Genomic DNA, 11,789 nt, shown 5'->3' on the forward strand with positions numbered 1-11,789 from the left:
TTGTTTTGTTTTTCTCTTTTTAACAGTGATTACTTAAGATAAACACACTGTGAAAGGCACAACTATAACATTTCTACCTCATTGGACACTCAGATGTCTTTTTTTTTTTAACATAACTTTAAAATGAAGGATATTAAACTTTAGTGCCAATTATGTCAAGAACACATACACAGAAAATATAAACATGAATTACAATGTCCCTGCTCTTGCTTGATTCTGCTTGTTCATAATCAAACAAAAAAAACAACAAAAAACAAACGTGTGACATACAACAGATAATGCTTTCTTTTAGCTTGATAAATAATAAACAGGCAATTTTTAGGAGAAACAATTAGTGAAACTGATACTGAGGCAAATATACATAAATGAACAAACGTGTGTGTATGTACCCACACACACACACACACACATATATATATATATATAACCATAAATTTTTAAGCCAAAGCAAAACACATTAAAATTAAACAAAATAATCTTAAATTTATTTTAAGAAAGATCCTAGGGTACAAGCTACAACATGGGATTACAAAACGTATCCTCGGTTTTGGAGGTGACTGAAGATGTGGGACCCACATTGTGGTGGGGATACACTGTCTTATCAGTCTTAACCTCTAATTTGCTAGTCTCACATGAAAAGATTAGAAATTAAGAGAGTGAGATGCAAGTGCTCAAGCCCACAATGTCCCACATCTGTATCACCCTTCACTGTTTTTAGCACAGTCCTTCCTGATTATTTTGTTTACTTAACTTCTTTAAATGTAATTATTTAATTCACATATATATATAAAATTGGCTTCTTTATTTGCTAGAAATGTAAATTTATTAGTATTCTAATTAACAAGTTCCCATATTAAAAAACTGTTAAAACACTAACATTTGTTGACAAAAAGTTTCCTTTGTAGATAAATTTATTTATTGAACTCAAATGTTCCATGAAACTTACTAAACAGAAACTACAAAAAATTATTTTATTTTAGGTATTATTGACAGTTATGCTTCACTAAAGCTTAAATTAATAAAAAAATTACTTTAAAAATATTATATACTTTGCCCATTAACCTGTTGACTGTCAAGTATTTCAGCTGCTATGGCAGCTCCTATGCCGGGTTTTTTTCAGCAAAACTGAGTAATTTTTAAAACATTGGATCGAAAGTGAAACAATTTGTAAGTAGGTCAAATGCATGCATGGTGCTGACATCTAGAATTGAAGTTAGGTATTCTTAAGAACGAATTAACTCGTCCGTGGCACTGAACAGGTTAACCAAATACGGTAAACAAAATATACTTTAAAATATGTCAAAAGCAGCATGTTCACACCAATATAATTATTACAACCAGTTTTTTTTTTTTTAATTAATACTTTTTCTATGGTAACTGGAGCAATGCATTTTATGTAGAACCTAATTTTATGGTACAAGATGAAGATTATTATTTAAAAAAAAAATTACAATTTCTGTTGTTTTCAATTTTGCACAAGGTTACACGATGGCTATGTGTGCTAGTCGTCCCTAATTTTGCAGTGTAAGACTAGAGGGAAGGCAGCTAGTCATCGCCATCCATTGCCAACTCTTGGGCTACTCTTTTACCCACGAATAGTGGGATTGACCACCACTTTATAATGCTTCCATGGCTTAAAGGCGAGCATGTTTGGTGTGACAGGGACTCAAACCCATGACTCTCGAATTATAAGTTGAGTGCCTTAACCACCTGGCCATTCTGGGGCATTCTATTGTATTGAATAGTTTTGTAAAATTAAAAATAATTAACTTGAAGATTTTGATAACTGTTGATATGATATCCAATGACAATTAATTCATACAAATATAGCTAAATTTTTAAGTACTGTAACAATAAGACATTGATAGGTTTACCTTTTGGTGTTGCTTACTCAATTGTATGATTTCATAATATACTTTTCTCCACATAAGTTCCTCAGCTTTACGGCCATATTCCACTGGATCTGAAAACATTAGTCTCTCGCAGTAATCTTTCAACCTACCAAAAAATGTTTATTTGAAATTCATTATGTTTCTTCACATTTAATCTATTTTAACAAAATACTGAAAAACTAAAATGTTTTAGTTTAGTGCCAAGTTTGATTTCTCAAGTGTGACAAAATGCAAAAAATTTATTTCCAAGAATTACATATAAGAATTAAAAAGTTAAAGCCATTAGTAACTTTTCAGTTTTTTATTTAAATTGAACTGAGAAGTAATTATTGTCTTAAATTTAAAATCTCATTATTTGTATACGTTTTACTACAGTGAGAAACTGAACCAGGAGTGTCTATTCCAACTATGTCATAAAATCTCTAACCAATGTTTTATTAAATACTGAAATTGTACCTGTATTCTAACTACATATTGAAACCAGAAGTGTAATACAAAACTAAGTTGTAGAAAAACTGACCATTTTTGCAAATACTAAAACCATATATACATTTTCTACAATTGTATACAAAAACCATGACCTCGAAATTCAAGATACTATAACATGTACAACATACATATAGCATTAATTTTCCAAAAAAAGTTTACTAAAACTTTGAATTGTTTTTTCCAAAAAACAGTCTTTCAGCTTATGGACTAGTACTACACAACAAAAGTGAAAACTAAAGAATTAATACTTGTTTCTAACTTTATGTTGTTTTGTTACTTGGTAATATATTTACCACTCAAGTTTTAACTTATTACAATACATAGTACAAAGTCTAATTTCATCCTGTTAAACTGGTATAATGTGACACAGTTGTCACAATATTTCAAAATGTAATGTGCATAATTCTGAAAAACCTTTAAAATCTTTCTAGGGAGGTGTATTAATGAAATGACATTTTCCAGTCACTACAAATTATGTAAGGAGTGGAAGAAGTTATTCTTCATTCTATGCAAGGAGAATAATGTAGCTTCCTTCTCAATTAATTGTTGGGTTTACTAACTCTGTCCATGTGGGTCTAAAGCCATGTCACTGCATTTGTTGACTCACATTCAAAGGTTTATTGAAGTACTATTTGATAAATCTGTGTCAATAAATTTGGTATTAAATTGTAGATAATTCATATTTTAGTATCATACATTTAAGTTCTTAAAGGTAAATAAAAAAAACAACAACCCTAAATATTGATTTTTGTATGTCACATAGTACAATGAATGTGGCATTACTTCAAATTAGATGCTTGTGATGTCCAAATACAAAGAGTATTTCTTATGAATTAGGAACTCAAATTACCTATACTGACAAACCAGAAGATAAAACAAGGATCTTCTACCTTTTCTATTTGCATAGACATCACTACATGAACTGAATTAACCCCGTGGCCTTGCCCACCTCTTTCCACTCCTGAAAACTCTTGCTTACATGTCCATGACATGTGAATAACCAAGTAAAAGTTCAGAATGTCTCCCACATAGTTCTCTAAGCCTTTGCAAACTATTTACAAAATAAACAAGTTCTTTTTATCACAAATTCCAAGTTGGTAGGGTGAGTCTTTGGTGAGCTTGAAAGTTCATATTTTTTAGACCCAAATACAGTATAATTACTGAGCTTCATAAGTTGTTCAGAAATTCTATGGCATTGATACAGTAATTTGCGATTTTTGTTATTTCAAAATGTGTATATAAAATCTAAAAACAATTATTTCATTTCACATCCTCCACATGTGAAACCTGATAAGGCTTAGCAACCTACAACTGATGAGTTCAAAGTTTGTAATTACTCTCTACTATTCTTCATTTACTGTTTTATGTTTTAAGAAATATAACTAAAATCTATGAATGGTAATTTTAAATAGTAATAAAGACATGCATAATACATTAAAACAAAAACTTTTTATAAGTCAGTTTTACATTCTTGGATTTGGTAATATGTGTGTGTATGCATCATACTATTGTAACTGGTGTAATGTCAGCTTGACAAGGTTGAAAGGTCAACCTTTTTATTAAACAATAAGAATATGTAGATGTATATTTATAATAAATATTTATATTTTCATGTCATAATCTCTAGTCATTCTGGAATGGAAAAATAATAATTTATAGTTATTTCCTAATTTTTTATGGTGGTTATGAGATCAATACAATCTATTTAACCCATAGATATATTTTAGAGATAAAATAATAAAGATGCATTTGCTTAAAGAACATTTGGTAATTATAATTTTTTTTCTAATTAAAAAATTTAATACATAAAAGCATTTTTAGTCTTTAAATCAAAATCATTTTGCATGTTTGATAGCTAACATGTGAAAAGGAAAAAACATTACTTAAAACTATTAATTTTAACAAATACTTTGATATTTTGCATGCAAAATCTTTGTAATGTTTATTGATAATCTACCAAGTTTCATAAACATATACTTACTAATTTAAAAGTTATAGCATGAATACTATTACAAGCATAAAATGGTTACAAGGTTGGTTCCAGGAACAGAGTCCATGCTAAAAGAGGTAATTGCTTACATTAAACTAACAACTATTCCCATGAGATAATTAATAAAAAACAACAACTATTATTATCCAAAGAGAAACTAAAAAATAAAAGCCTAATAATTATTACTGATAATTTGTCATGTTTTGTAAAGATCTACCAACTAATTTAAAAGCCAGTGTGAAAACTATAAAAAACCACAAAATGGTTACAAGGTCAGTTTCAGGGACTGAACCTGTTTCAAAAGAGTTGTTGCTTACATTCAACTAATGAATATTCTTATAACTAAAAATAAAACTTGTATTTAAAACTGGGTTTTGATACTTGCAATGGATAAAGTACATGTAGTTAATTTGTGTAAAATAGTTCTTGAAAATAAACATTAGTATTATTTCAATTATATGGATAGTTGGAATTATCAAAAACTTTAATAATTTAAAACCATAATTTCAATTACTTGATTATTTTCAACAAAACTAAATTAATAAATTGCAAAAATTCACAATATTTTAAGTATAGGACAGTTAAAATAATTGGATAAACCAATTTAAACTGGTTTATTTTTTGCGATATTCATTGTAATTTTGATCATTGGATAATTGGAATTAATGAAAACAGTGGTAATCAGTTGACTATTTTTATGAGCAATTGATTAATCTACACAACAGTAATCAATTATATTAATGGAATTAATTAGCTAGCTCTATTTATTTGCATATGCTACCTGTGAATTAACAAGCAGGCCTGACTATATGGCTTAACCAAGTGCACAAAAATTACTTTTATAACAAAAAAATTTTTTTCCTTCTTATGCAAAAAAAAAATCTTATCTATTAAACCTCCAAAACAACACTTTTTGTTAGAAAAATTACAAATAAGCATTTTTTTTTTTTTTACTTACTTCACACATATTTTATTACAATACACAACAAAAATACTGCACAAACCTAGTCCTTAACGCAGTCACCTCAGGACCCAGAAGCTCTTGTAGAGATGATACTGCTCGAATTCTCTCTTCAAGTCTGCGAGCTGTATCCAGTGCACCCCTTTACACATACATGAAACAAAGTGAAACAGAAAAAATTGAAAAGTCTACATTAAAAAAGTTAGAATTTTTAACACATTAATAAAATCCTGTTACAGAACTATCAATAAACATTTAAGATTTATTCCAAGGGTCACTACTAGAAACATTATTAGTGTTGAATATATTAATGATTAATTGGTTGGTTTTTCAATACATAAAAGATGCCAGATTATATTTAAAAAGATACTTAGAGGGCTTTATCGGAAGTGTAAATTGAAATTGACACTATACACAATCACAGATATTACCATGAGTATAATCTCAAACCCCAAATAGGAATGTGCCCAATATTTTTTACTTATGACCAAAATAAAAGAAAGCATGAAAATTCTGAATTCTAGCAATTTATTTCTATTTGATTAATATTAAGATACAGTGTGCATATCTACAATGTCTTAGAAAAATTAAATGAATACATTGTATAACAATTTCTTTTGATAAGTTTTGCTTCCTGAAAAGATTTTGATGATTGTGACAGGTACCTGGTGGGTATGCACATATATAGTTTTGGTTTTGCTTCATCACTTAGGAACTATGAAAAATAGTTAACTGTTTAATGGCAATAACGTATTTAATTGCATTTATGTTTCTAATATGCTATTAAATTCAACATAATTAAAAGTGTTTTGCTCCTGATTTTCATTTGTATTCAATGTCCTGTGCATCACGATGCAGTGTTCAACAGTAGTCAGCAAGCATTGACGGATTCCAGTTGCCCTGATATAATTTTTCCATTGTAGCAAAACTGAAGATTTTGATGAAACGGTATGTGATGGACAAATTTGGATGTGATTTTCATGATCAGCAGCCAAACATCTATAAGAAACACCCAACAGTGTTCAAGAAGCAAAAACTTTGTTGTGCAGTGATATCAAACATGCTCCTTGCTATAAGACAGCACAAGGTCATTGAAATATCCACAGTTCCAAATTCACACAATCACTTTGATTTCTGGTGAATTCGTGCAAAACGCCTGTTTAAATATTCTGTAATAATTTGCTATTTATGAATCAAACTATACTGTTATTTTATGATACATTAAAATTTATAAAATTACTTAAAGTTTCTACCCACAACTTATTTTTTATCAATTTTCCTATTTGACTTTATAGTTTCACAAACTTTTGAAAACATATCAAAATTATTTCAAACTCTGTATTTGAATCAAAAGCTTTTTCATGCAGCATTGATCTCTAAACAAACTGAAGAGTACCAATTTCAGTAGTTCTTTTTACCTATCGAAACACAATTTACTGTGTAAAAAAAAATTAACCTTGCTGTTTATATATATATTACCAATGTTTTTTTTCACAAAATTACTAATAATTATTAATAACCTTTCTGTTTGAATTAAGTATAATGTCCTTTACTCATCACCAATAACTTGTAATGCTAAAGATGTTTGAATAATGTGACCTTGATGGGTTGAATGGCCTTCTGTTGTCCAATCTTTAATGTTATGTAAGAATACATAGCAGCTTCTCAAGGTGTTGACAAATTGTGTGTGTAAGAATTATACAAAATTTAATATTCAGAAAGTGTGTTCAATTAAATATAGTGTGAAACGTTCAGAAACTGCACAGACATAATAAATACTTTATAACTGACTAGGACATTTTGATGTAGCAAGGAACAGATACACAAGTTTAATCACAGATGTAAAAGGTAATAAATATTTAATATTCCATACACAGTGCTGGGTTCGTGCAACTTGCCAATTTTACAATGAGCAAACTATTTCTTAGTTTCAATTACAGCTTGTCTGGCACAGTTAAGTTGGCACCACTTTATGTCTATAGTGTGGCTAGTACAACAGCTGTAGAGAAACAATCTTCCCTGAAAAACTTTATACAAGTGAACTACTATTTTTACATAATGACTCATACTTCACTCAGAAATTAAAACAATAATAATGTAGTCCCCAGGGATGTCACTAAAGAGATAGAAAGGAGAAAACTACAATGATATAGTATGTATGCTTCTTCTAAGAAGTTGGAGCTTTTTTTAACATTATATCAGAACCTATTTCACAAAAAAATATGGAGTTATTTACAAATAAAGTTTAAGTCTTCAACTGCACTTAATCTTTTTACAGTATACATGTAATTATGTAAATGTCCTGCATTACAAATGCTAAATGCATGTTGATGTTAGGATTAAGACAAAAACTTCACAAATGTAACTGTCTGAAGAAAGAAAATCCATCTGCATCCTATAATATCAAAGGATATACAAATAATCATGACAAGTATCTTATTTTCTTGAAATGCTTTAGTCTGATATATCATTTTCAAGGTATCAAAAATGAAGTTGTTTATAATTTATTTTTTTTGTATTCTAGAGTCTGTTAAGATTGTAATTGTTTCAAACTTTATCAAGAGAGACAACTGACTTAATGCAATACTCTACATCATTTATCATTTATTATGATAAATATATGGCAGATTTCACTATAGCCAGCTTTTTTGCAGTGAATCCCCCATGCTGGAAGTTTAGGAAACAAAGTGGTTGTATGTCATAGTATTCTGGACCAGACTGCCCAGTAGAACTGCTGTCACTGATGGAGGTAAGAAGTTAGTTTTAATCATGACAGTTTTACTGATTCTGCCATCTAGCAATGTGTTAATAACACTTTTAACCATAGTTAATAAAGTTTCACATGCTACGCAACTGGCCATTCATGGACTATTTAGCTTGAAGCGGAAGTTCTACAAACTTGGTCTTACCAGCTCCATTAATAATCACGTTTTTTTTGTTTTTTTTTACAGCAAGTATTATCTGAATCTGGTCTTCAAAGAAGAATTGGTGTCCTTTACACAATCTCTATTATACTCAATGACAGACATGACCAAGCCAAAGATTTAAGATCAAAATCTTTTCTGTGTGAGCTTCAAGTTGTAAACAGAATCTCTTAAAAGTAGTGAAAAAGCAAGCTGTCCAAGGATTTGCCAGAAAGTTTACAAGTTATTAATCAAACAACAGCTTACAAAGATGCTGATTTTAAAATATATAGAAAATGAAACCAATAACACTATTGGACCTTTGACTCTATGAATCTCACAATAGCAGCAGTTTTTCCACTTGATTTGCTCGAATTATGTAAGTGATATTAATACTTCCATGGGTGGAAAAGTTACAACGATGAATCACTTCCAAGTATAGTAATCTTAAACAATTCAGGATTTGTTAAATATTACTTCATTTTACATTCTAGGAGACTACATTAATTTCAAATAATTTATTTTTACAGCTTTATCTTTTGTAACTGTAATTGTTGATAATCTATACCTCTTTTATATACTTTTTTTAGAATATTCAGATCTATATATATGTCTAATTAGTTCAAGTATACCTTTAAACTATTTTAAACAGCCAAAAACACACATGGAAACAACAGTTTACTATAACCTAAAGATTCAAATTATGCAAAACATTTGACCTAATTTGTATATATGATGATGATGCACCTCATATATGGCTGTCATACAAGTCCATTCAATGAGTTAAGCATCATTGCCTTATTGTTCAGGTTTATATGTTTATTTAAATATTTTAAAGATGTGAGAGTGGTTATGAGGTAAAACTTAATTACAATAAATTGTAATCAAAACTGAACTAAAAATGTCTATAGTCACACATCTCTAAGAAGCAAATAAGTGAGTTTTGTATGTAGAAAATCAAGCAAAAATGTTTGTTGTGAAACACAAGGCTCTACAAATGGCTACTTAAGCTCTGCTTGTCAAAAGTATTGAAACTCAATTTTAAACAAACAAATCCAGACATATGCTGCATTATTAGTGAGCCAAGCAGAGATTTAGGGAGAAAATGAGTAAAAGCAACACTGAAACAAAAACATGTCAGTAATAAACCAGAGAATGATGCTGTAGAAAGCACAAAAGATTAAATGTAAATTAAAATACACAACAGAAATTGTAAGAATTAATTAACTTGTGAAAAATATTGAAATTAGCCTATAATGCTGTAGGCACCTCATGCTGGATATTAAAAGGAATATAATAAATAGCTTAATCATTAGTGTATATAATCAATCTAAGTGCTAGAACGGGAGTAAAGTTTTTCAGAGACAACAACAGAAAGGTTAATCTGTGATGATTATGAGATGACTGGGTTACTAATTTCTACTTTTTCTTCAAATTCTCCTAAAGAAGATTTAACCTGTTCAGTGCTGTAGATGAGATAACTTGTTCAAGACGATTGGTAACACAGTGCCACGAACGAGTTAATTCGTTCTCAATAATACATAACTTCAGTGCTAGATGTCAGCACCATACATGCATTTGACCTATATACAAATTGTTTCAATTTCGATACAAAATGGGTCACGAAAAAAGTTACAAAATGAAGAAGCATTAGAGTTGTATTGTAGCAGCTGAAATACTTGGCAATCAACAGGTTAAACTATATTTGTCATCATGAACAGCTACCAGATGCAAACGAAATTAAATATAAAAACTTTATTAGTACTAAGCTTGTAGGAGAAAATTAAGAAGTTTAAAAATTGATAAGGTTCTTAGGCCAGATATATTTCCCCAAGGTTTTTAAATGATGTTACAAAATTGATACGCCCTTTGTCTTTGAATAACAACCAGGTACCAGAAGATTGGAAGTTGATTAATAAAACTTTATACACTTTTTATGTATAAAGACATGCTGGCTCATTGGATATAAAACTGGCTAGATGGAAGAAAACAGATGGTTGTTATAAATGGAGTTTAGTCAAACTGGATTAATGTTATGAGAGATACCTAACAACTTATTGTTAGGACTTTTGCTCTTCTCAACTTACATCAACGACATAGATGATTGAATGGTCAACAGTTTATTTAAATTTGCTGACGACATCAAAGTTTGGGGTGTTGCTGGCTGCGTAGAGGATACTATTACTTTACGAAAGAATTTAGATAATATAGTGAGTAAGGAAAATAAATAACAAAATGGATGTTTAATTATAATAAATGGTGGGAATAACTTCAACAGCATTATGAAATTAGAAAAACTTGGATCTCTTAAGGATTTTGGGTTGTATCTACAGAAATATTGAATATAAGCCTGAAAAGGTTATAATGTCATTGTATATATATATATATATATATATATCGTTGATTGGACCAATTTGAAGTACTTACTGTGATAATACTGAGAGTAAGAATGGTAAAACTAATGAATACAAATATAAATTCTAACAAAACAAGAATCTTCTTCAACTAAAACTGTTTTATTTTTCTAACAGGGTGACTTAAGGGAAAACATGACAATTAGCAAAGAGATAAAGGCTGGTTCTGAGTTTGTTTTTTATTTATTTAGTTTAGTGAATGGAACAACTTGGATGGCTCAATATGTCATTTGTTGTCTTTAATGTTTGGTTTTATTTATCTCTGAAACTTTTATTTGTAAAAACTCAGAATTTGGAAACAACTGTACACATATTTGATTTGAATGAATTAATAAATATCCAGATTCCAACTAACATTTAAATGTATTTTATGATTTATTATATTAATATACTATTACGAATTTATAAGACGAAATAATTTACCCGTAATTAAACAACTCCAACTTTTAACATTGTATTCGCAGCATAGTTTTTATAAGACTAGCAAACCAAATACATAAAATTCGAGGAGAAACGTTGTTAAAAAAACAAAAAAACATTCAGGGTAAGCACTGAAGCATGTATTGTGAAATCTAAGTAAACCTGACTGTGGATATTATGCCTGAGTCCTTTTTTTTTCTTTTTGAAAAATATTCCATCATACGACAACATTGGCAACAATACTTAAGTTTTAAAAACTCACTTATACAGTCGTCGAGAAACTTCTGAATGATCATGCTTTACTCCTGCAAATGGCTCGGAAGTTTTCTTCATTATATCATCTTTTCATTTTTAATAATTGTACAACGATACTAGATGATTTTTGTATGTATGACTAAACATGTTCGACTTTGAACCCTCCTTAACACAGCTTCCATTTTGAGAACGTTTTGTAGCTCAACTGATTTCCACAAGAGGGATGGCTCTAAAAAAGTGTTGTGAATAAAGTTTTATATATATTATATATATATATGTTTTTTTGTATGTACTTAAAATTATATTTATAATGTAAAAGTTTGTTATTTTTACGATATTAAAAATCAAACTCATATTTTTCATATTTTCCCATCAAGAAACCGAGTTATCGTTAACATAGTTAGATTTTAAGCTTCACTTAAATAAACTAAACTGAAATTTAATCTAATGATTAATACATCAGTA

General features: G+C 29.2%; 1 protein-coding gene across 2 annotated transcripts in view; it reads right to left on the reverse strand.

Moving 5' to 3' along the window:
- Positions 1-11,526, reverse strand: part of LOC143231972 (nonsense-mediated mRNA decay factor SMG5-like) — a 72,267-nt gene extending 60,741 nt beyond the window's left edge. The window contains exons 1-4 of one of the 2 annotated variants that reach the window (XM_076466892.1): positions 11,332-11,509; positions 5,376-5,474; positions 4,363-4,439; positions 1,875-1,998 (exon numbers count right to left, since the gene is read on the reverse strand). In XM_076466892.1, the coding sequence (XP_076323007.1) occupies positions 1,875-1,973 (99 nt within the window). In that variant the 5' untranslated portion in view covers positions 1,974-1,998; positions 4,363-4,439; positions 5,376-5,474; positions 11,332-11,509. Of the gene's footprint in view, positions 1-1,874; positions 1,999-4,362; positions 4,440-5,375; positions 5,475-11,331 lie in introns of both variants that reach the window. The other variant, XM_076466891.1, reaches the window with a different exon arrangement.
- Positions 11,527-11,789: the final 263 nt, after the last annotated feature.

The sequence above is a fragment of the Tachypleus tridentatus genome, chromosome 11 (assembly GCF_004210375.1).
Source record: "Tachypleus tridentatus isolate NWPU-2018 chromosome 11, ASM421037v1, whole genome shotgun sequence".
Classification (NCBI taxonomy): Eukaryota; Metazoa; Arthropoda; class Merostomata; order Xiphosura; family Limulidae; genus Tachypleus; species Tachypleus tridentatus.